General features: G+C 56.6%; 3 protein-coding genes across 6 annotated transcripts; 1 reads left to right on the top strand and 2 right to left on the bottom strand.

The window, feature by feature from the left end:
- LOC135421972 (pancreatic secretory granule membrane major glycoprotein GP2-like) lies at nt 1–5977 on the top strand. 2 transcript variants are annotated; one of them, XM_064670890.1, is made up of 9 exons: nt 1–43; nt 867–933; nt 1126–1293; nt 2035–2240; nt 2810–2970; nt 3556–3801; nt 4450–4609; nt 5052–5196; nt 5839–5977. In XM_064670890.1, exons 1-9 carry the CDS (start codon nt 41–43, stop codon nt 5937–5939), a joined length of 1257 nt encoding a protein of 418 aa, XP_064526960.1. In that variant the 5' UTR covers nt 1–40; the 3' UTR covers nt 5940–5977. The 2 variants fall into 2 exon arrangements, with proteins under 2 accessions (XP_064526960.1, XP_064526959.1); XM_064670889.1 differs by lacking the exon at nt 1–43 and having other exon boundaries at nt 676–933.
- Nucleotides 5978–6461: 484 nt separating this feature from the next.
- Nucleotides 6462–12666, bottom strand: ADGRG3 (adhesion G protein-coupled receptor G3). 3 transcript variants are annotated; one of them, XM_064670888.1, is made up of 11 exons: nt 11157–12666; nt 10970–11075; nt 10300–10440; nt 10098–10220; nt 9975–10014; nt 9800–9900; nt 9187–9299; nt 8774–9057; nt 8388–8478; nt 7658–7944; nt 6462–7255 (listed from the first exon to the last, which is right to left on the bottom strand). In XM_064670888.1, exons 1-11 carry the CDS (start codon nt 11432–11434, stop codon nt 7140–7142), a joined length of 1680 nt encoding a protein of 559 aa, XP_064526958.1. In that variant the 5' UTR covers nt 11435–12666; the 3' UTR covers nt 6462–7139. The 3 variants fall into 3 exon arrangements, with proteins under 3 accessions (XP_064526958.1, XP_064526956.1, XP_064526957.1); XM_064670886.1 differs by lacking the exon at nt 6462–7255 and having other exon boundaries at nt 7733–8478; XM_064670887.1 differs by lacking the exons at nt 6462–7255; nt 11157–12666 and having other exon boundaries at nt 7733–8478; nt 10300–11136.
- A 145-nt stretch (nt 12667–12811) lies between these two features.
- On the bottom strand, nt 12812–24439 carry LOC135421970 (adhesion G-protein coupled receptor G1-like). The gene is made up of 14 exons (XM_064670885.1): nt 24300–24439; nt 19017–19104; nt 18086–18511; nt 17467–17590; nt 17238–17385; nt 17026–17154; nt 16687–16803; nt 16137–16182; nt 15679–15779; nt 15480–15595; nt 14838–15112; nt 14136–14247; nt 13614–13882; nt 12812–13447 (listed from the first exon to the last, which is right to left on the bottom strand). Exons 2-14 carry the CDS (start codon nt 19054–19056, stop codon nt 13332–13334), a joined length of 2019 nt encoding a protein of 672 aa, XP_064526955.1. The 5' UTR covers nt 19057–19104; nt 24300–24439; the 3' UTR covers nt 12812–13331.

Genomic DNA, 24439 nt, shown 5'->3' with positions numbered 1-24439 from the left:
GCGGCGGTGGGTGGGTGGAGGAGCGGAGCGTGGCCTGGCGATGGTAAGTGGGATGAAATCAAGGTGGTGGGATCTCTCAGGACTGGAGCGGGGAATAAACCCCCCTTGCCCAGCAGTCCAGCAGTCACACTTGGGGTTGGTGGAGGGGTGGAGGGCTGCGTGTGCTGCCAAACCAGAGTGGGGCTTTTGGCATTGGCTTTGTCCTGCTCTCAGACAGAGCATTGCCCAGCCATCAGCCCTGGCTGACTCACATCCATGTCTCTGATAAGGAGTATCCAGTGTTAAGGGCTGTTCCAGGACTGTGCCATTAGTTTCCCTAAAGAAATCCATTATCTGTACCGACAGCGGAGGTGACTTAATCTGCATCTTTTTTCCACTAATTTTAGTTGTGTTCAAGGCTTTGGTTTTGGGGGTTTTTATCCTGTTGTCTCCTTGTTATAGATATGAGTCACTGGAAAAGTGAGGATCCTTTTGAAAATCCTAACTTTTCAAAAGAGCTCTAGTGGGAAGAGGGAAACTCCTTCCCTCTTTGGGGAGCCCAGACTGATGCCTCACCTCTGCAGTTTTACTCAAAGTGCCTGTTCTCACTGAAATGTGGCTTTATCACTGTCAGCACATCCCTGCAGGTCCAAGGGCTGCTTTCTCCCACCTTGTCTTTCTGGAATCTCTACCTAAATTCAGAACAGTATTTGACCCTTGTGTTAGCCTGAGGGGGTAGGAAATTACTTTGTGCCATCAAACCTAAGAAATACAGTACAGATATTATTGCATCCATGCTTGAGGGTTCACTGTTTCTGAACGACTGCAAACATGTCCAGCGAGCATGGTACAAACCCAAGTTACCCAGAGCCTGCTTGTTTCTCCAGGAAAGGACTGTGAGATGTTTGTTGCTGTTCTCTGTGCTCTGCCTGGCTGGCTGTGAAGTCAACAAGGGTGAGTTTCCCTGTACTCTGTCCCTGCTGGGTCATGGATGGGTAGTATGGAAAGATCCTCACCCCTAGGCAAGAATCTCAGCCTCTGAGAGCTCTGCAGGTCTTCCTGCAGTGGGACGAGTTCGTGCTCACATCTCTCATCAGGGAGATGTTCTTGCTGCATTTCGGCTCACTTGCCTTTCCATTGCTGCAGGTGAGCTGGGGAGCACACATGGCCTGAGGCCACGGGTTGCCGTCCACCTCAAGAGGAGCCCAGATGCCTGCCTGTCCAACCCGTGCCAGCACCAGGGACACTGCCAGGTGGTGGGGGACAGACCAGTTTGCAGCTGCAAACCAGGCTTCAAAGGGGAATTCTGCCAAGGTAGGGCTGGGAATGCTGGTGAGCCCTCCCCAGTCTGTCCAGGGGCACCAGAGGGAAGGGTGATGGGCACAATGCACTGGTATTACCATTCCAGGAGAACATCCCACCTCCTGGTTCAGGTGCATTCCCCACCACTGTAACCACATCCTCGACTACATGTTGGTACAAGACCCAGTCACAGGGCATTTTCTTCTTCCCAAAAAGCTTCAATTCCTTAATTCCTTGGCTGTGCTGTGGTGTAGCTGTGCCAGGGCAGCATGACATGCTGCAGGGCACAGCTGCCCCACCATCTCAGAACAACCACGCACATTCTGGCACAGCTACAGTGAAGCCCCTTCCAGGGACTATCCAAAAACTGTGTCTTCTTCCTCTGAAGGACAGGGTTGCTATCCCTGTCTGGTGCCCTTGGCAGACTGTGGGGATTCTGTGGACAGAAGCCCTCAGAAGGGGCCAGGCCCACAACATCTGCCTTTATGTCTTGAGCTTAAGGACTGTGTCTGTTCGGAGTAGTGGCAGCCATGGACTTGTGTAGCTCTTAGAAAATACCAGACCCACATTAACTTCTGCATGTTCCCAAAGGTCTGTCTTTTGCCCAGTGCCTCTGAAGAGCCCTACCAGCAGCCTCCACCGAGGCTGGGATGAGGGTCTGCTGAGCTCAGTGGGACTGTGCCATCCCACAGCTGACGTAGGGCTCCTTCAGGCCTCTTCCTTATTGCTATTGCAGATGGCTTTTTCCCCCAGATGTGGTACTGAAGCTGGCCTGTGAGGAGGACTATATGAAGATGATGGTGAGGAAGGAGGTGTTTGAACTCTTGAAAATCCCACGGGAGCTTGTCCACTTGAAGAACCAAGCGTGCAAGGTCTCAGAAAAGGAAGAAGAGGGTGAGCTGTTTTTTTCAGCCACTCTCACTGGTGAAAACCACACTGCGTGTGGGTCAATAATCCAGGTAAGGATCCAGCAGACACTTTCTGCATAGCTCCAAAGCCATGAGAGGAGCAGACATGCTAAGTGGGGACAGCAAAGGGAAGCCTCAAAGGCTTTTCCTTTTCTATCTAGGTGTTGTAAGGTTCTCCTTCCCTTTGAAAGGCTTCCCTGGGGATGTCCAAAGCCTCTGCTGCTGTGCTGGCAGCACGTTTTGCCTGATTTAGCAGAACATGGAAGTCTCAGTGTGTGCTTCACTAGCTGATAACAGCCCTCAGCTTTGTGGCCACACCCTCTGAGCTCTGCAGCCCCGGCCCCTCGGTCCCTCACTTGCTTCATGGATCAGGAAGGGTGCAGAGGAACTGGTGCTCCAGCTCTGCATTTTGCAGAAGAGCCCTCACCCATGCTCACTGTGCTGACTCCTGCCTGCTCTGCTGGTGGCTCCCAGTAGCCCCCGAACACAAGGCTTGAGCTGAAACCCCAGCAGATATCCAGGCCTGGAGCAGCTACAGCTGAGTTGCACCGAGCTGGAGCTTGGATCTTTGTGTATGCATTTAGCCATAATCTGGACACTTGATTTCTGTGTCATTCCAGAAAAACAACTCCCATGTCTCCTACTCCAACGTCATTGAGTCAGAGCAGGAAGCCCATGGGGCCATGATCTCCCGGAGTTTTCAGCTGGAAGTGCATTTCTCCTGCATCTATGCCTATGAGCAGGTGGTGAGGCTGCCCTTCGCTCTCACTGCTGTTGACAAGTGAGTGGTGCTGTTTCTCCTTGCTGCTGACATGGTGTCTTTGAGCTCGCAGAAAAGCAGATGCCTTCAGTGAGGTGATCTGCAAAGGCCCTGGAGAGCCCCTAGAGAGCCCTGAGAGCAACGCCAGACATGCTGGTCTGCCATCCTAGCCTCTCTTTTTCTTCCCTATGTGTTTTTTCAACACTGGGTTTGGGCCTGGGGCAGAGCCAAAGAGGGGCACACACAATCTGCCTTTCTCCTGTCCTCACTGCTTGAAACCAACTATCCAAAAAACGAAGGGTGGGAACTGGAAGAGGTCCCCACCAGGCTCCCATGGAGGTGCAGGGTTAGGATTGCCTTTCTTGTAGCCCTCACTGACCAGCAGGTCAATGGGAACCACTGCAGCTCTTTGCTTCTGTCCACGCATGGCACAGAAGGCAGCTCAGGGCCTGGCTCTCACAAGTCTCCACCTGGGAACAGAGGCACATCCAGAGTCAGAGCACCTGCATCAGTGGCCTGACTTGTGCTACATCCTTCCTGCTTTCTCATTCTGTTTGGGAGCCCTCATCCTCTGCTCTCCTCTCTTCTCTTCGTCACTGTTCCCAGGCTGGTGCAGTCCGTGGTCAGGGAAGGACACTTCAATGTCAGCATGAGACTGTACAAGTCCCCCTCCTACCTCCAGCCTTATCACCTGCCAGCTGTGGCCGTCCCCATCACGGACACACTCTATGTCCTGCTGAAGATAGAAGGACAGCACCAGCTCAAGTACTTCCTGCTGAGTATTTTGGACTGCTGGGCCACCCCAAGCATGGATCCCTTCCAGAGCGTGCAGCACAAGCTCATTGAGCAGGGGTGAGTGGAGAGCCCCCAGCACACCCGGTCTCCTTGCGCCACGAGCACAGTCACATCTCTTTCCTGGGTGCTAAGGACAGGAGCAATGAGCAATGACACCATCGTTGCTCATAGGTGGAACCTGTGGGGGACACCATCATCAAACAGCCAGAACAGCCCCACAATGAGCCCCCAAAAAACTCTGAACTGAGTCCCCTCTCCTGCTCTGCTGCCAGCAGTGCTGCCTTCCTTCTGGTGTTGCTCCTGGCCAGCTAGGGAGGCAAAGGGCAAGAGGAGGAGAGGGGAGACTCTGCTGGGATATGCAGATGTCTCCATGAAAATCCTGCCTTAGAGGTGGCTGCAGCCAAGCTAAAGCCAGAAACGTGTCTATCTGGGAAGTGGGAACCACAGCCAGGCTCACTCCACCCCTGCAGAGCAGCTGTGACCCCACAGAGCAAGACATAAGCCAGCTCCTGGGCTGCTAGCAGCTCCTCCCTGAGCTGGGCACAACACAGATTCCAAGGAAAGGCATCCCCACCAGCACTGAGGAAGAAATAGGCCTGTTCAGCAAAGCCTAGGGGCTGCACCTGGTCTTTGTGGGATCTGGTTGTTCCAGGCTGGGATGCTTCCCCTTATTTGGTACTCACTGACCCATCTGTCATGTCCCAGGTGTCCCCATGATAAGACAGTGACCTACCTGAATGCCATTGGAGAGAGCAGTACCGCCAAGTTCAGCTTCCAGATGTTTCGGTTTGTTGGTTACCCCGAGGTGTTCCTGCACTGCCGTGTCCGGCTCTGTCTCCCCAACGGTCCAGAGCCCTGTGCCAAGGTGAGCCCTTGCTGTTCTGCACCATCACCTGGCCAGGTGTGGTGCTGGGGAAGGCATGCTCCTTGCAGTAGGGGCTCTGCTCCGGTTCTGGGTGCCTCACACAGGAGCATCACCCCAATGCCCTGAATCAAACATCAGGAGCTCACCCCAGTGCCCTGAACCAAAGGCACAAGGGCTTGAACCCAACGGAGAGCTCCTTTCCCTCTTCCCTCTGGCTATGGGGTATTTGCAGGAGGAGAAGTCGATGCCAGGATTTGGGGAGGAATGGGCTAAGGTTCTTTAGGACCTGGTTCTTCTCATGCTCTGGGGTCCTGACTGCTCCCAGGCTGTGGCCCCAGTAGGGTCTCTGCCAGTAGGAGACCTCCAGGATGGCTCTTGCCCTTTGAGCAGGCTTTTCCCCTGTCCTCTGCTTCTATCATCCTTCCCTTGGCCCTGTTGACAGCAATGCCCAAGGCACTTGAAGAACAAGAGGGCACTGGTGGATGACTACAACAAGATTGTCTCCTACGGGCCCATCCACCTGCTGGCTTCTCCTTCCTCGGGAGCAGAGACCCACCATTCCAGCACTGACCAACAGGACCTGGCAGGTATGTATGTCCTTCTGGGGAGAACAGGAGCAGCTCCCAGACCCTTGCCACTCTCTAGGTAGTGCCAGGTTGTTAAAAAGGGCTGCTAAAATCTGTGCACAAAAGCGTGGAGTCCTTCAGGTGTCATGGCCATGCATGGCAAATTCCAAAGCCAAACCAGCACAGATCTCTGTGTGAGTGGTTCCATGCCAGGCACAGGTTGGGATGAGCAGGGGAGCTGGGCAGGAAGGGACCCGAAACCAGAAGACTGTTGGTGCAGCACCCCAGCCAGGGAAGGCTGGGTCTTCACACTGGACCTCTGCATCATCAGCCCAGCAAGGCAGGCTCCTCCTGAGCACCGAGGGCAATCCAGGATATTCAAGCAGCAGTCCAGGACCAGGGTTGGGGACAAGCCCACCTACAGCATAGATCAGACCAGGCATGATGGAGCCCTTGGGCAGCAGGGGTGGGTGGAGGCCATTTGGAGTGACTGAGTCCTATTAGTGCCCTCAGGATTCCGAAGTACCCCCAGCTCCAGTGGCTCCTGCCCTTCATAGGAGGTGACCTCCCCCAAATCCGTCCCCAGCCAGGAGATGCTGCGCTGGGGCTCAGAGCTGGCTTGGGGGACCCAGATATGTCACGAGTCTCTCTCCTCTTTGGCAGGACCCAGCCCGTGGCTGCCCGGGGCCCTCGTCCTGCTGTGTGTGCTCGGTGTGCTCACCGTGGCTGCGGCGGCCGTCAGCGTGGGGCGGCGAACGGGTTAGGAAACAGCTGTTTCCAAATAAATGTGACAGTGGCAGAGAGCCTCTTGCCTGTGTCTTTATGGGTTTGGGGGGGAAGGAAGTGATGGTTGGACGCAAACAGTGCGTGAAGGTTGAGGCACATCAGAGTGTTTCCGTTCCCTGTAGCATCCCCAGGACCTTCTCATTCCCTCAGGGCCCAGGCTCTCTAAACTCAAAGCATGTACCCTGGGCTGGGAAGGTCCTTCTTCCTGTGTTCCTCTTCCCCAGAGAGTCACCCTCTGGGGAAGTGGGGTGATGGAGGTATCCCCACAATAGGTACTTGCCCACCAAAGCTGGTCTTTGTGTGGTTCTGTGTGACACAGATGTAGTGTTAGCAGAGAAAGGGTTGCTCTGTGCATGCACACCCGGGTGTGCATCTATCCACACTGATTTCTCCCTTCATCCATGACAAATTGCCAACAAGGTTTCTGCCTATTGATGCACCCCTACTATAAAGCAAATAACAAACAGTATTGTAGGTTTCAAAGACTAAATCCACAGTGCTCAGAGAGCTGGTAGGGATTTAATACTGAAACATGGATCAGGAGAAGACAAGCAGTTGCCCTGCGAGGTGACTGTGTGTGAGCTTTCAGCTGAAGCACAGCATCCATGCAGGAATCATTGTTGGCCCCTGCAGGTGTTTTTCAGGAAACACACCCTGCAGATCCCTGCCAGAGAGCAGGAGATGTATTGCCAAGAAACTCACGGGATTTCTCTTTTTTTTGCTGGCTCCCAGACCTGAACCTCCCATGTCTGGAGCGAGTCATTCCTCTCCTTCCAATGGTAGGAAACCCATTGCTGGGCTGGTTCAGCACCAAAGGCCATCTCTAGTGAAGAGGAGGATGGCTCCATCACAGCTGAAGGTGAGCAGTTCATGGGCTCCCTCCTCATCCCTTCAATAGCCCTTTGGGGGATAAGATCAGGGGCACTTCAAGACCATGGAACTTCAGCCTGGAGGGACTTCGGTGGAAGGGTCATCTCTGGAGCTCCTTGCCCAAGGCAGGCCACCAGGAATGGAAGAGCAGAAGCAAAGAGCCCTGGTGAGGTGGATCATGCCCACTGAAGGGTAAACTCAGGTGTGGCAAACTGATTCCTCCCTCCATGGGGAAGCTGGATCTGCCAGGATCAAAGATTGCTCTCAGTGGATGCACACACAGGCAGGAAGAGAGGTCCAGCCAGGAGCTACTCCTGGGAGACTGTGGTGTTTTTGTCATGTCTGGTGATGTGGGATAGGGAGCCAGTGGTCTCCTTTGTCTTTGGGTAATAGAGGATGACCAGCCAGATGAATATGAAGATTCCTGCAGGGAAAGGAATACAAACACTCAGCAGCAGCAGGAGATGGTGGGAAGCATCTTGCCAGGATGCTGACAGCATTTCCCTGCTGCTTCCAGGGAATTCTCCCAGCTCACTCCTGCCCCCCATACTTCAGGTGAGCCATTTGGCTGGACGTGCCAAATGTCCCTAATCCTCTGCTGAGGAATGACTTTCTTGGAGGAAAATATCCCTCCCTGGAGTGGATATGGTTGGAAGCATGAGCATCTCCATGCTGGTGGCTGGGACCTGCTACTTGACATGGCCTGCCAGTCAGTGCTGGGAAGATGCTGGTGTCTTGGGACCCCTAGTCAACCCACTGCCAGGCTCCTGCCTCCTCCATCTTCCCCACCTGAGCTCAGAGAACCCAGCTCAGAGGCAGCACTGACCTTGGAGAGAGTTGAGGATGGTGAAGAGGTAGAGCACGGGCGCAGAGGAGATGCCATGGGTGAAGAATGCCAGGGCCCAGGTGGCTCCCAGCAGGCAGAAGAGCCCTGCTGCCACTAGGGCCACCTTCCAGGGCTTGCGGCCTCCCTGCACTGCCCCTGTGCCCTGCAAGCTGCAGCTCTTCTGGGTCACCACCCCAAAGAGAGCCATGTTGAAGAGGAATATGAGGCTGAAGTAGCCGCAGTTGGTGATGTAGTGGAGCAGGACATGTTTGGAAGTGATCCAGCACCTGAAAAGAGACAACCACAGTGCCTCCAGTGGTCCTGCAAGCCCCAGAAGCACTCATGGGAGCCTCCACATAGGGATGTTTCAGGAATGCAGGGACACTCTTGTGCTGGGGGGGTTTTCCAAGGCCAGGATGAAGCAAGGGGACAGTGGTGCATATCCACTGCCCTCGTGTTGCTCAGCTGGGAGGGATCCTGGGGAAGCTCCAGGTGGACCTTGGACATCCCTCCATGACCTGGAGGGCTGCAGGCATGGCCAAGGAAGCTCAGCATGACAGGTGGTGGGGGGGGTGGCGGATATGTTGTAATCACAATTAAGGAAGCAGAAGCATGGCATAAAGCCAAGCTGGATGGGTGCAATCCCTGACTGCTGCACTCCCAGCAGGACTGGGCTACCACTCCCTGTGCCAAAGGGCCACCTGAGCCCTGTGGGCAGTGGTGCACGCACAGGGCTATGACCTGGTGGTCCGTGGTCTGGATGCTGTACTCTCCGTAGCTGCCGATAGCTCCTGCCACTCCCACCACGAGAACGGGCAAGCCTGGAAGAAGGGAGACACACAGAATCACAGAATTGTTTAGGTTGGAAAGGACCTCCAAGATCATCGAGCGCAGCCATTACTCCAGCACTGCCATGTTCACCACCAAAGCATGTCCCCAAGTGCCACACCCACACATCTTTCGAACACTTCCAGGGATGGTGACTCCACCATTGCCCAGGGCAGCCTGTTCCGGTACCTGACTACCCTTTCAGTGAAGAAATTTTTCTTACTATCCAATCTAAACCTCCTAGTGCCCCCCTCTCCCCTAAGCTCACCCCAGGCTGGCAGTGCTCACCCCAGCCAAGCAGGCACAGCTTCGCCAGGTAGTGGTGGATGTAGACACCAAGGACCTTGACGAAGAGGAGGTAGAGCTGACAGCCCTCCAGCGCCGTCCAGGTGAAGCAGCAGAGCAGGCAGTAGTGGGTGAGCCCCCCCAGGACCTTACAGGTCCCCGGCTGGGTCCTCCCAGAGAGCCCACTGCTGAGCAGGAAGGCCAGGTTGAGGAGGAACAGGCTGCCCACGAGGTTCATGTGCAGCCCCAGGTTGATGCGCACGGTCTCCTCAAACCTGAACCTGCACCTGAGTGTTCCCAGAGGGACCAGGAAAGGCAGAGGTCACAGGTGAGCAGGGCCTCCTGCTGCATCACAGCAGGTCCACGCAGAGGCACCAGGATTGACAAGTCCCCATGGAGCTGCTGGCACATCCTACCTTATGAAGAGGCAGAAGGCGATGGTGAAGATGGAAAAAGCCATGGCTACCCCACAGCCAGCGGTGGCAACAGCCATCAAGGCCTGTGCTGTGGGGCTGTCCAGAGCTGGGTTCTGCCAAACATGCACATGTTACGTTAGACAGGCCCCAGACCAGCCTAGAAAACCCAACTGCAGCTACCAGAGCCACAGGGCTGATAAACCCAGTGGACTGCTGCAGAGACCCCATACAAGCCCCCTGTCTGGCCAGCAAAAGGTCTTCAGGGGGAGCAAGGCAGTGGTGGCTCAGAGGAGATACTCCCCAAGGTGCAGTGAGGAGTGAGTGAAGTGGACCACCATGACCACCCTCCTGGGAGAATTCACCAGGATATGGGATCTTAAGCCTTGCTGCTCCAGAGCCTGCATTAGGCTGGGGCCTTTTCTGGGCTGTCCTGCTCTGCTGACCTGCTGCTGCCCTCCTGAGCTGGGGCTGGGCTTGTGTTTGGGACCTGGGCTTGCCTGGAAGCAGCTATAACTATCCCTGTATGGCTACTCATGACACCAGAGGGGCCACCAAAGCGGGTGGGCAGCACTGTCAGGGCACAAGCAGGAGCTGTGGGGAGTGGGATCATCACCAGGAGGAGGGTGAAGAAGGTGAGATGGTCACAGGAGCAGACTGTCTTCTGGTCCCCAGGCTGTGTGACACATCCACTGCTGTGCCAGCCTCCTGCCTGCCCTGCAACAGGAAAGGAGTGACAATGGAGAGCACTGAGCACAGCCTCACACACCCGGCCCTGCCGAGGACTGTACCTTTGCTGGGATCCCAGAAGACACACTGCGGGGTGACATCCTGCCAAGAGGGACAGCGGCATCAACTGATGCCACAGTGAGGGGCACTGGAGAAGAGGTGGAGGGCGGGCAGGGCTGACTTACACGGGGCAGCTGCCTGTGGGTGAAGGTGAGCTGCACGGGGTCCCGCAGCCCGGAGATGCTGGTGTTTCCCACTGTGATGCCCACCACGGTGTTGTCCAGGACCTGCCCTGCCTGGTTGACTTCCTGCATGGGGGCAACGTTGCCTGAGCCAAGCTGGTGTGTAGTGAGTGCCAGCAGCAGCAGGAAGGGTGCCAGCTCATACCTTGAACATGCCAAGCTGCTGGATGTTGAGGACTGTCACCACCACACGCACTATCTGGCTACTCAGAGACCGAAATATCTCCCTAGGGAGATGGATTTTTCCTGCCTTCCCCTTCTCTGTGGTGTTCAGTGTGCTGGGGCCCTGAGGCGGAGAAGAACATTGGGAGGTTGCTGCTGGCAGGTCACTTCTCTGCTCGGGACCCACCAACCTTGCTCCAAATTCAGCCAGAAGCCCTGTCTGAGGGCAGAAGGAGAGAAACTCATCCCCAGCAGCTAGAGGCAGAGCTGGGAGTGGGACCCACAAGGTCCTCAACCCTTGATCACCCATGCGTGGGACATCCATAGCTGGGAGAGCCTGTGGGTGGGCAGGAGGCCCAAAGTCACACATGTTCCTCCTCCTTTCCTACCTTACTCTCCCTGTGACCACCCATGTCTGCTGGAACGGCTCTCAGGGAGGGCTCTTTCCTCCCAAGCACCAACCATTTCATGTGACTCCTTGCCAAGGGATGTTAAAGTTGATGTGGGTCCATGATGCAACCCCAGAACAGAGTGGAGGAAGAGCACAGCAGGGCACACCACACCCCAGGGCAGGGGCCGAGGGATACCTGGAAAAGGGATGCTTGGAAGGTGTGGGACCTCCCAAGCGAGGGAGAGGGAAGGGCACATCTCACCTCTGTGGGGGAAAAGGTGATGAGAACATCACGGACGGCAGCCCTGCTGACATTCAGGAGCAGCTTCTTGAGCCCAGCCAGCTGACTGTGCAGCCCCTGCACCTCCCTGCGGGACAGCGGGGCTGTGGGACTAGTGGATGCAAGGAGCTGAGCCCCCAGACCCTGCCATGGCCAGCCCTGCTGGTACCTGAACCAGCGATCCCGCAGGCAGGCACAGGCGGAGCTGTAGGAGCGCCCCAGCTCCGGGCAGCGCTGGGGCAGCTGGAGGATCCCAAACCCACAGCCCCGTTTCTTCGGCTCCACTGTCACGTTGCAGCATGAGAGGGAATCATCACCCCGACCCAGAGCTGGGGAGGATGGGAGCAGGGTGACCACCAGGCACCACGGCACTAGGTGGGCACTGGGGTGAGGGTGGGGATGGGGGGCACCACTCACCGGAACAGCGCTCATTTCCCCCGGCAACATCTGGAAGAAGAGTACGTGAAGAAATGGAGGGAAAACCCCAAAATCTAGGGTGAGTCCTCCCCTTGCCCACAAGGGAAGGGGAGGCAGGAGAATCTGGCAGCTACCAGGTTTGAAAGGAACAGCTCTGCAGTTACATGGGCTTCAAAAACACCCAGACAGCCATCAGGGCTGGTGAGGACAAAGCCACTGTGTCCAGCCCCCCCCCAGAGGGATTGTAGAAGAGATCCTGGGCTGCTGGTTCCAGATTTTAAAAAATGCCCCAGCAGCAAACCCCCCAACTCCACTTGCCTCTGCCAGTTCTGCACATCCCAGCAGGGATTGTCCTTCTGGCCTGTCCACTTTTCAAGGTGAAACACCCCACCATGGTCTTTGGGTCAACACCTTCCCATGTGAAAACCTTCCCCTCAAGCCCATGGCACCCCCCACACCGAGGATGTCTGTCCCCCCCTCACCCACCACTCACCAGGCGGCATCAGGAGCAGCAGGATGGTGCCCAGGAACAGGTTCATGCTGCTTTGTGGGGTCTCCTGACCACCCCTGGCTGTCCCACCTCACTCCAGTCCCCTTATCTCAGCAGCTCAGCTCCTCCCCAGGCTCTGCCGGGGCTTGTGGCCACTCCTGAGGCAACAGGGCCATGTCTTCATTTCCTTTCTGAGAACCCCTCACGCCTTCCTGTGGGCTGGCAAGGGACCTCCTGCCCTGGCTCACAGCAACAGTCACAACTGTCAGAGCTGCAGCATTTCCCTCTTGGCTCCTTCCGCTCTCTGACGTGGGGCTTTTTGGCTTTCCCTTTCTCTCCCCAGTCCTGCCAAGGGGTCAATGGCACCCACCAGCACAGTGACATGCTGGAGCATCCCCCTCCTAAACTGGGCATCACCACAAGCTGCTGGGATGAAGCATCCCCTTCCTGGGAAGGTGTCCCTGCCCCAGGTGAGTGCTGGAAGCTGAGTGGAGGGGGATCAGCTGCAGCCAGAGCACCCTCTGGAAGGGGAAATGGTTGAACAGATGTGGTGCTGCACTTGCAAGCAGCACAGTCAGGACAGCCAGGTTCTGCCTGGCCCCACAGCCACTGAAGGAGGCAACTCTTGTCCTATGAAGTCTCCCTCTTTATATCTCTGTCCTCCACCAGCCTCCCTTTCTGGGTAGTGATCCAATCCCTGGATTCCCAGGCCATTGGCATCTCCCTCCATCACGCCAACCCCTATGGCACCAGGCAGCCAGTGCTCTGCCAGGAGCAAAATTACCTGTCCCAGCTCAGAAGGATCCTACAGGCTGAAATGCCAAGTCCTGCCCTGGGAATGGGACAACCCCAGCTGAGGGATAGATCCCATTAGAGAGCCCAACAACACACCAGGCAGAGACCCCAGCAAGCCACACTGTGAGAGGAACAACTTTAATGGGCACAAGTCCGGTGTGCAGGCATGCTCACTAAACTCCTACACCATCCAAAAATAGACATTCAACAAAATAACAAAAATAGATTATTCCAGCTGCCAGAGGGTGTGGCAGGGGCAGAGTCATTCTGTCTTCCCTGGGGAAGGACCCTCATAGTGACCACCAGCAAGGGCTGAAGATGGGGCCTTTCCCAGCCATCATCCCTGGCCTCAGGGCATGGGAAAGGATATCCGGAGGCCCCTTCCACTTTTTGCAGCTCCCATTGCCCAAGTGAATATCCCTCCCTCCTTTCTGCCCCAAAGATGCCAAGCCAGTCAGGATGCAGTGGGTGGGAAAATTGGGGAGGGGGCTGGCAGAGGCAAGGGGCGGCTGGTCCCGCTGCAGGTCCCTGGGCTCCTCACAGCCCTATGGGGTGGGTGCAGTAGCAAAGCAGGTGGAGTCAGTCCTTCCCGTGGCTGTCCTCGGCGCAGGGAGCCCCGGCACAGCACGGCCACCGTGGGGCTCAGCCAACGTGGCTGCTGTTGGGCTGCAGCTTGACACTGTCAGAGCTGCACTGCGAGTCGGGGGACTTCCTCGCCTGCAGCACCATGGTCCAGTACCAGAGGAAGATGAGGAAGCCTGCGAGAGGGGAGAGGAAGGGTGGGTGAACCCCCACAAGGCACCAACAGCAGCTGAGAGAGAGCCAGCCAGCCTGCCAGGGCTCCTCCCACACCTCATCACCACCCCACCAACACCCCATGAAAACCCTGGTGCCCTTCGGAGGAGCCCAGTGTCTCAGGCTCACCTTGGAGGGAGTTGATGATGGTGAAGATGTAGAGGGAGACAAGGCAGAAGACACCAGAGGTGAAGGAGAAGAAGATCAGTGCCCAGGGAATGCCCAGCAGGATGCTCAGCCCAAAGAGGGCCAGGACGTGCTTGAGCTTGTGGCCTTTCTTGTTCTGCCGGAGGATCTCCCGGACCATGGCCCCCAGCATGACCGAGTTAAAGAGGAACACCAGGCTGAAGAAACCCAGGTTCACAATGTTATGGATCAGGGGGCTCGTGATCCAGCAGCTGGAGGGAGGAGAAAGGGCAGAGGGTTACACTGTGTCATCACACAGGGACATGAGCTGGGAGGGTCTGGGGGAAGCACAAAGGTGTGATGCCAACCCAGTGCCCAGGGTGTGGGGATCCCCCCCCACACCCTGGCACAAAGCCCCAGAAAAGCCACAAGGGGGCCAAGGGAAGTCTGCAGGACACAGTGAAGGTTCAGCCAGTTGACTTTACCTGTGACCAGAAACCAGGGAATGCATTTCCCACGACTTACATGGTTGCGCTGGTGGATTTGCCATCGATGGATTCATAGACGGGGACGGAGAAGGGGCCGTAGTTTGTCCAGTTAGCCAGGAAGATCAGCGACACACAGAGGAAGGGGAATCCTGGGTGGCAAGAGCAGAGTGAAGTGGCTGCCCTAGTCCCTGGCTTTTGAACCTTCTGGGAGGACTTGTTGCCCCTTTCTCCCTGTGTAGAATACAAACCAACATCCTCCCTCCCAACAGGGCACTGAGGGCAGACCAGGCAACAAAGATGCCTGGCTTAAGCCCTGGCCTGGGAGTGGGCTGTGCTGTGCTGACCCCAACCAGGGGTTTCCCAGGGACATGGAACTTTAGCCCACAAAAGGTCATGAGATCTTCCTACCACAGCTTCCTGCCCAAAGCACAGCAGAGGTGTGTGGGTGCTTTCTACATCCAGCCCACCTCTCTGGGCTGCCCTGGGTGTTTTTTTCAGAAAGAGAGGATCCCATTACTATTTAAAGACCCCAAGTGGTGGCTCTCACGTCTCTCTTGCTGGGTGACACCCTTGCTCTAGCACCAGCTTCTGCTCTCAGCCATTGAGTCCCCTTCTCCACCCCTCTGCTTTCAGACATCTGCTCCCACACAGCTATGTCTCCATCCCCATCCAGGCATTCCATACCCAAGTGCCCCTCCACCCTGTGCCCTGGGGGTGTCTCTGCCTCCCCTGTGCTCACCCCAGCCCACCAGGCAGAGCTTGAGGAGGAAGTGGTCATGGTAGGCATTGAAGACTTCGATCACAAGCCGGTAGAGGTTGTAGCCCTCGATGCCCATCCAGGTGAGGCAGCTGAGAAGGGAGAAGTGCAGAAACAGCCCCCCAGCTCTGCAGACTGCCTCGCTGCTGCTGGAAGCCAAGTGCTCGGAGATGAGGAAGGTCATATCCAGGAGGAAGATGGCACCCAGCAGGTTCATGTGGATGTGCATGCTCGTGATCTGGTCCCGCTGTTTGCTTCTAGAGAATAGAAGGGTGCAGACCTCACTACCATGCCTGGCCCGGCCCTTGGTGCCCCACAACATCCCACAGCTTCACATGGGTCCTTGAAAAGATCTTTACAGGCTTCTGCTTGCTGGGTCCATGACAACAACCAAGCAGATTTTCCAAAATCATTGAAAAGAGAGGTGTTTCTGAGCACCCTGCAGGAGGCCTGACCAAGGAGGCGGTTTCTGGAGAGGAGAACTCTCCTTTCTTCAGGCCTGGCTCCTTCATCATGCTTCCAGCCAGGCCATCAGCTGCACTTGGAGAGCTTGTGCCCCACCAGGGGTTCATGGCAAAGGACAGGACACAGACAGAGAGCGTGGGGTGAACCATCAGACTGTACCTGAAGTAGAGGAAGACGATGGTGCAAATGGATGCCAAAGCTGAGATCAGGCACCCGATGTAGGTTATGATACTCAGGTAATGCCTGTGCACATAGGTGATCTCTGGGGAGGATACCTGAGGAGAAGGAGGAAGGAGAGACGGTGAGGAAGAACAGCCAGTGGGAACAATGTAGAGAGCTGTGGGAAGGTGCTACCCACCATCAGCACAGCAAAGTAGGTGAGGTGGTTGCACCTGCACTCGGTCTGGCTGCTCCCTGTCACTGTTGCACAACCATAGCTGTCCCAGCTCCCAGAAGCAGCTGTGCAGGAGAAAGGGAGAGTGTCTGGTGAGCAGCAGGAACATCTGCCTCGGGTTCACAGATCTTTAGGGCAAGGAAAGAGGTAGGACAAGGATGAGGGGTCCCAGCTTGTCCCAGGCCATGCAGACATACTCAGATAGCCCACTCAGCACCAGAACCCATTCCTAGGGAAGGGGAAAGTACTTAGGTTAGCTATGGAGGGAAAAACCTGACATCAACCCTGTGGGAATGGTTTGTGGAGCTGGAGCAAGGAAGGGAGGTGCAAAGCAACCTGCACTCTTACCAGCAGGGCTGTGGTACCTTGCAAAAGGGGCAAAGGCAGTGCCTGGCTTCACACCCAAGGGCAGGGGCACTCACCAGTGATGTCCTCCTGCCAGAAGACACACAGTGGGGTCACATTCCTCTGCAATGACAAAACCATGGGCCCTGGTCAGGATGCAGCTGTGGGTTTGTTGCCAGCACGTATGATAGGGGAGAACATGGGGCAGGAGGCAAGATGATCTCAGGAGACAAACCAACCCTTATAAGGCACCTGATGGAGCAGATACCTCCTTCCAGGTCCCCTTTTCCAAACAAGGGGTTCAGCTTTGAGCAGGCACCTGATAAGGCCATGAACGAGCCAAAGGATTGTTAACTGAGAGTGTTTCCCAGCCCTGGAGACTGTGCTGGAGGTGACACACCTGCCATGCAGCATCTCCTGGACAGGTGGAGGCAGTGCCACCCCCAATGCACACAGTGAAGCTGTGATCATGAGGCAGCCCCAAAAGACACAGCAGTCCCTGCACAGGCAGGCCAAGGGCATGGACCTGCTGGATTGTGCCCACTCTCTAAGCTGGCAGGGCCCGAGCCTTCTTTGTCCCTCCATTCCTGGTGGGATCAGGTTCAACGCGGCTGTGTCCCCACCTACCGGCAGCTGCTCATGGTAGAAAGTGAGGACCACTGGGTCAGAGAGGTTGGCTACCACCGTGTCCACCAGGGAGATGCTGACTACCCTGTCTCCCAGGATGTGGCTGCTGTTTTCATCCTGTTGGAGAAAAAGAGGAGGCAGTGGCAGTGTGGGAAGAGAGAGCTGCTGGGTGTGAGAATCCCCAAGAAGGAGGTCCCAGGACTCTTTCCTCATCAAGTTTCTTGGGCAAGCTCATCTTAGAAGCATCTTCTCTGAGCGAGCACCAGCACCTTGGCCTGGGTGCCATCCCTGCTGCCCTGCACCACAGACACTCCACCGTCCCATGTGTGTGGGCATTACCTGGAACATGGTTTGGTTGTTGATGTCCATGAGGAGCACCCTGTGCTCCACCACCTCATCCCTCTCCTTCACCATCATGAACAGGCTGCTTGGCAAGTCCACCGTGAACCCATGGACCTCTCCACCCTCCTGCAAGGAAAGACTCGTCAGGAGGGAGTTTGGGAGGTGAAGCAACGGGCCAAGAGCACCAGAGCAGGCTTTCCAGGACCCACCTCTCTCTGGGAAGCAAAGGCCAGGTGCTGAGGATCCTGAGCGGGCTGGACCCTCAGGACAGTTGCGTGCACAGTGGCCTTCCCAAAGGTCTGGTTCTGCCCTTCGAGCTCCACCTTGGCCAGTGTCTTCTCCAGCTCCCCGAGTTTGCTATCAGGGAAGGGGTGCAGTGAGCAGGAGGCAGTGGACACGTACTGGCAGCAGCAGGAACGGCGCGAGCCGGGAACTCACCGCCGGAGCGTCTGCTGCTCCGTGGCTCCCGTGGCTGGGGCCAGGGGCTGGGCAAGGAGGCTGTCCAAGGCAGTGAGCTGGTCCTCCACATCTTGCTCCCAGACAGGCATACTCTCTGGAGAGGCTGATGGAAAGGAAATGCCGTGAAATACATAGGCAGAACTGGTTTCCTCGTGCCTAAAACCAAGTGGGCGCGGCCCCTGGGGGAGCAGAAAGCAGATGGCTTCAAGCTGGCCCCAAGCTGGGGAAGCTGATGGTCACCCAAACCCAGAGAGCTTTCCTGCCACCCACAGCTTAGCTCCCACTGAGTCCACTGGGACTAGGTTGGTGGAGACAGAACCCTGAGAGGCCACTGCAAAGCCCACAGTTTCCCAGGATTTTAGGGAGCAAAGCACTTCTGAAAATCTCCACCTCCATCTTTAGGGATCCCAGGTACCAAACCTATCTTTGGGCTGCTTCAAGCAAACCTACATCCCCTTCCATCAACCTTCAGCTCTCTTCACATCACCAGGCTAAACCATATACTGGGACACCACCAGTTCTCTGCTGATGGCTACAGAATGGGCTGGGGATGAAACAAACCTTTCATTTCCTTAAAATAACGTTGAATTGCCTTTACCAGGGAAGAAGTATTCAGCTCTAGCATCAAGGGAGGTGTTCTTCCCATCCTTCGAGATGTAGGACACATTGAAGATGATCATGCTGGTTCTCTCAGTCTTCTGACTCTCCTGTCCCTTGGTGATGCTGCTGGATGGGTCCCCACCCAGGAGGATGCTCTGCTTCCCATACACCAGCCGCAGGGTCCTGTTGGCCTTGAACCAGTAGACACAGAAGCGGTACCTGCCCAAGGTGGGGGGCAAGCTGTACTTGTAGTAAGAGTTTCTCCTGTTTGGCAAAAAGGGCCTCCTTATTATCAGTGCCTGGGCCGTGTTCTCGATGGAGATGGTGGCGGGGCCATGCTCGTAAATGACAGAGCTGCTCTGGGTCTGGTTTCGGTCCCCGCAGAAGTGGAAATCCTCTTCCTTGTGGCCACTGGCTCTCACCCCTGGGTTGCACAAGCACACAGAGACTCTGGTTTAGCCACCCCCAGCAAACACTGCATCCCCACAGCAGCTGTCACATGTGGCACGCCGGGTTCTCCACCCCAGTCATCCCAAGCTTGTCCTGGACCGGCTGCACAACATCAGCCACCTCCCCGATGTCACAGCCACACTGGGAGGATCTGCCAGGGCCCCATGGGGAACAGGACTCCTGTCTTTCAGAGGCACCCTCTCCCATGTGCCACCACTCACACTGACAGAGACTGACAGAGGACCTCTCCATCCCCAGAAGGGAAGGATGGAGACCATCTCCTTTCCCAGGAAAGGACCCATCCTGCCCAAGAGACCCATCAGAGCCTCATCAGCCCATGACATGTTTTACCTCTGTGGAAGCCACAGCTGCAAACACCCCTTGGTGCCCCTCAGCTAATTGTTTGGGGCTACCAGTTACTTCCAGCAGCCCAAACCCAGCTCACCATCCCAAAGCAGGACATAGTTGAGGCAGTCTACCTTGGAGGGGGGAGAGAAGGAGCAAAAGGAGGACCTTCATCCTGGGCAGCTTTCTGCTTTGGCTTGGCCTTCAAGGTGACAGCAGAGCCTGGAAGAGCACAAAAGAGAGGGGCCACATGAGTATTTGGGTATCCTCCATGCCATGGGGTCAGGACTGGAGAGCAAAGGCTGTGCAGGCGGGACACCAGCCGGTGTCACGGCCAGCTCCATGCTGCCTCTGCCACCAGGAGGAGCCAGGAGCACCAAGCATTCCACCTGGCTGTGGGCTGGAAGGATGGCAGGAAGCTCCCGAGCTCTTGGCACAGAGAGGGTGCCCCCCCACCCCAGCACAGGCAAACGACTCCTCATGGGAGGGGTCCCCTCTTCCGCTCACTGCTCCACATCTCAGTTCAGGCGTTGGCTTCTTATCAGGAGTGATAGGAACAGAAGGAAACTGTGGCTTCCTAATTTGCCAGCCCTAAAATTATTTTCTCATGTGCTTTCAGCTCCTGCGGATTAACTGAGGAGCCAGACACATTGCAGACTGATCCATCACTTCAATCTGACAGAACCAGGCTCTCCCAGGCACATCCTGGTGATGCCAACACAGCAACCATGGCTGCCCAAATTCCTTCTGCCCCTCATGACCAGGCAGGCCACACCCTCTGCAGCCCCTTTGCCCATCCCTTCACCCAGCACTTTTCACCCCCACTGCCCTTTTCTTTGTCTTTAGTGACCTACACCCAGGCCAGCGCTGAGCATCCTTGGGTGCTGTCACACCCCTGCACTCACCCAGCCACAGTCCTTGCACCCACAGCCTTTCTCATCGCACTTTCCGCCTGCCCCAGGCCACAAACTCCATCTCCAGCACTGCTGGGAGGTACCAAGTGTCACCCCGTCCTCGCCCTGCTGTCACCTCAACGATGGGATCAACGCTGCCCCTCAGGGTGGGACAACATCGGTGGGGGCCTTCCGGACCAGCTGGTCCAGCTAAACACTTGCCAATGCACAAAGTGAAGCTGACATTCTGTCTGCCACTGCTGCACCCCACTCCTGCACCACCCTCAAACATCCTCTCAGAACCCACCGAGTGGTTGAGTCCTCTTTTGTTTGAGTGGGTGCTGGGGCCCCAACCAGCATCACCTGCAAAGGCTCCTGATCTCTCCCAGGTGCCCAAGGGTCATCAGATGAGAAGGCGGCGAGAAAATCACTTGCTTGAAAACTCATTAGCAGGTTTCTCCCACCAGCACAGGCTTTGTCTGGAAGTTTCTCTAGCCAGCACAGATCCAGGGCGTATCCTGCACCAGTGTACAGCCCACTCCCTGTCCCTCCCCATCTGCTCCTTGCAGTAGTTTATCACCAGCAGACGGGGGCTTCGGGTTGTTAATTAACCTGCTGCCATGGCTGTAACTGAGTGATGCTAATGAGGTTCCCCAGTGTGGGCTTGGAGGGTATGGCACAGACACGACTTGGCAGCAGTAAATGGATTTGGATGGGGCTGGCATCCCAGCACTTTGCCACACACGTGGGAATCATGCAAATATATCCAAAAAACACGGATCGAGGGTGGCAAAATGCCACTGGCAATGGGAAACACCTGGATCACTTAAAAGCAATAGAAAGGCACATGAATGCCAACCATGTTGTAGTGGCAGCGAGCCAGCTTGCCAGGAAAGCATCCCCTCGGGATGGGGAATGCTGAATCCCAGTGAGGCTTCAGCCCATCCCACCGTGCTGGCATCTTTAAGACTGTATTGGGATGGTGGGAGGAGAGGATCAGCCCCTTTCAGCCGTTACTCAACTGGGACCAGAAATCCCTGTGGGAAAGTGGGTGGGAGAGCTGGTATTTCCCCTTGGAGCCCTATATGGTCCTGCTCGACCTGACGCCAATTGCTGTTTCCTGAGTTGAACAATAGCGAGAGAAAATCCCCCGAAAATGGTTTTGCAGTGGGAAAACACTGCTTATCACATGCTGGTGATAAGCAGTAGCAAAGGTAGCTGGATGCACCAAGTTCACGTCAGGGATGAATCCTGCCTTGTCATCTTCCCATTCCCATGTGGCAGAGGAGAAAAATTTCTGTTTTGGCCTCAGAATCAGCTGGATGATGTACAAATGCCAGATGATGTAGACAGCTACATAGCTTGGAGCAGGCTTCCTCACTGCCAACATAGAGGGAGGCTCAGCCCTGGGCACCAGGTCATATCCTCACATCACCATTAAAAGTACATGCTAGTCTTGGAAAGAAAGGCCAAAGAATTATACTGAGGCCTCTAAACCTGTAGGTAAATAGGGGGGAAGAAAAGACTAAAAAACCCACCAAAACCGCCTGGTGTTTACTACTACTACCTTACTGCTCTCTGGATGACTTGGCAGTAGGTATTTAAGCTTTTCGAGGTGGCACGTGGCTTTGGATATGACGTTATTTTCCAAGGAGAAGGGAAGATGCTCTGACTTCTCAAACAAACACCGGAAACGGGGAGATCCAGGGCTTTTATCTGTTTTCCTTCCAGGTCCGTCAGGAAAGTGACGCTCCTCGAGATGAGCCTGCAGTTCGTCACCTCATCCTATTACCCAGCAGGGACTCGGGAACAAGATGAGTAAACTGTGGCACAGAGAGGCAAGCCAGGACAGGCTCAGGGAGATGCAGAACAGCTTCGCACAACCAGCCCACCACAGACAATGTGCCCTACAGTTGGACCTGCCTGAGGAGGTGGGGACCCCGTCGAGGTCCCTCTGCAAAGAGGATGCCTCAGTGCTGGTCATCTGGGAGCTTCACAAAGTGCCCTTGTCCTTGGCCAGTGGTGTGTGTCCGCAGGGGCCGTCCCCCCCGTTATTCATGGCATTGGCATGTGATTCCCGTCACCGGTGGGTGGCAGGGGCCGACCCGGCGTGGTTGTTAATGCCCGAGGAGCCGCGGGGCAGCTGCGGCAGTGCCGCGGTGCCAGCCCGTGCCGCGGGATGGGTGCAGCAGTTCGGCTTTTCCCTGCGGTGTTGCACAGAACACCCAGCACTTTCAAGATGAGTCTTGCCAGCAGGACGAAACCAGACCTGATGAAGATTCCCATGGGAGCAGCACAACTCCCTGCCAGATCTGTCCTTTGCCAGCCACTGGCAGCCGGCCCTTCCCACACAGACATGGGGAGAACCGATGGGAGGCTGGCACAGGCACCTGCCAGTGCCCAAGGCTCTTGAGACAGAGCATTTGCTTAAAGCTCAATCTTAACATTTTAAAAGTTTCCGTTTCCTAAAAGACACCACAAACACAAATTTCACAGCAAACTAACCCAGTGCTTCCTCCCATGCCAGGGTAACAGAGCACCCACTCAGTGGTATGCAAAGCCTGCGGCTTCGGCGGCAGCAACACACGTTCTGCGAAGGACCAGGTACCCCTGTGGTGGTCTGAGGGCTGCTGTGACACAGGAGCAAAGCTGTGCAGGGTGTCCTGCCCCAGCACCCCACAGCACCTCACTGGCCACAGAGGATACAGACAGCTGTCCTCTGGCACGCTCCCACCACTCAGCCTTCTTCAGGAGCAACCCCCTGGTCTCCTCTTGCAGATAAGCTCTACCTTCCCTTCACCCAAACCAGCCCTTTGGGTTTTAAACGACTTCCAAAACACCCCGTCCCCTCCTGGGTCTTGTCTCCCTTCACATGAGTGAGGTCCCCATTGCCTTCCTGTGCCGCAGGTGCCAGGGAAAAGGAGGTGCTGGGCAGTGCGGAGCAGCTCAGGACCACCCTATATCAAGCTCCCAGGTATTTGGCACAGAAAGTACTTATCCTGGAGCTTGGTGAGGGCAAAGTCTGCAGCACCCAAGGAGTCAGGTAAGAGACCGTAGGCCCCCGGGATTTCTGCCAAACCCCAGCTGTTGGGTGAGCTGATGGGAAAGGAGTTGGCGCGTCGGAGCCCTCCTAAAAAACAGGCGTTGACAAGCTGCACCCAGCTGGTCCCATGCAGACATTGGCACGCCGGGAGTCACCCAGCCTGCTGCCTGAAAACCCCACAGCACTGTCCCTGTGACACCCACGGGTGCCACCACAAGGTGCAGGATGGCTATTCCCAGGGATCTCCATTCAGGCAACACGCAGTTGCTGGTAAACCTGTTGCTCCACGAATAGCAGCCCCCAGGCCGTGGGATTAAAAGCTGGACTGGAACCAAGTATGCAGCATTTTTAGTCCTTGGCTTAATTCACATGGGAGCTGTGAACCCAGCAAGGGGCACGGCAAACCCCACCCTGGCTGCAGTCTCAAGCTCAAAGGATTTGCCCCCCCAGCTCCAAAACACTCCTGGCTCCCTGCTGGCGGTGGAGCTTGGAGGGGGGTTACTGCAGCCCTCAGACCATGAAACGAGCTTTGGCTGCCTTCCCTCCTCAACAGCCATTCGGATTCGCTGCCAGGAGGTTATTCCAGGAGACTTCATTTCAATTCTCCAGCTGGCCTTGCTGGGTTTTGCTGGTCCCTCTGGAGGGGCAGCTCAGGCAGTGGGCAAAGATCACCCCAAGCATCCCACATTTCATATCCCAGAGCAGCATGCCAGGACCGGCAACAGCAAGCTGGGATGTTGCAGGAGGAATCCCCCCAACAGGCATTTTAGGGTAGGGAGCTCACTCTGTCGAGGCACGCCACCAGTCCCACGGGATGCTGCACCCTCCACCAGGAGGGAGGAGGGGAAAGAATGAGGTGTGCTGGTGGTTCCCACATGGTGGGAAGCAATGGCCACACGCCGGGCCGGCGGCCGGGGCTTCGTGGGGCTCAGCCCTGCCGTCGGCAGCAGCCAGGAACAGCCGGTCCCGGACAGCTCAGGGGGCTTTGTGGCTCCACGGCCCGGGAATCCGGCTTGGCTCCGGGGCAGGCGAGTGCGAGCCCCACGTAGCAGGGATGGAGGTTGGTTTCACAGACAACTGACAGCACCTTGGCCACGAGCAGAGACCCCGAGCCATGCCCAGCCGGAGGCAGCACACCCGCCGCTGCGCCCCCGCATCCCCATGGAGACCCCTCCGCTCCATCCACCCAGGCTGCTCCCTGCCCGAGCACCCCGGTGCCACCAACTGCGCGAAGCCCCCGTGTCCCCCCAACCCTGCTGGGCTGCCCCAGCGCTGGCTGAGCCCACCCCGCTCACCCCCCACCCCGCGGGTGCCTCCCGCCGCTCTGCCCGCGCCCGGAGCACCGCACCGTCCCCTCCGCTGCCGGTGCCCTCCCGCCCGTGCCCGGCCAGCGCCCCTCACCGCGGCCTCTGGGACCCCCACGGCGAACACCGGACGCCCCGATCTTCCCCCGGCTCAGCCGCTCCCCGCTGCCCCCATACCTGGGCTCGGGGCGGGCTCGGCTCGGCACCGCCCGGCTCCTCACAGCCTGGTTCGGCTCGGCACGGCACCGCTCGGCTCTGCTGGCACGGCTCGGCTCAAAACCACTCGGTGCCTCGCATCCCACTCAGCTCAGCGCGGT

Source organism: Pseudopipra pipra, chromosome 14 (assembly GCF_036250125.1).
Source record: "Pseudopipra pipra isolate bDixPip1 chromosome 14, bDixPip1.hap1, whole genome shotgun sequence".
Lineage (NCBI taxonomy): Eukaryota > Metazoa > Chordata > Aves > Passeriformes > Pipridae > Pseudopipra > Pseudopipra pipra.
The sequence above is the reverse complement of the archived record's forward strand: the minus strand, read 5'-3'. Positions and strand labels throughout refer to the sequence as shown.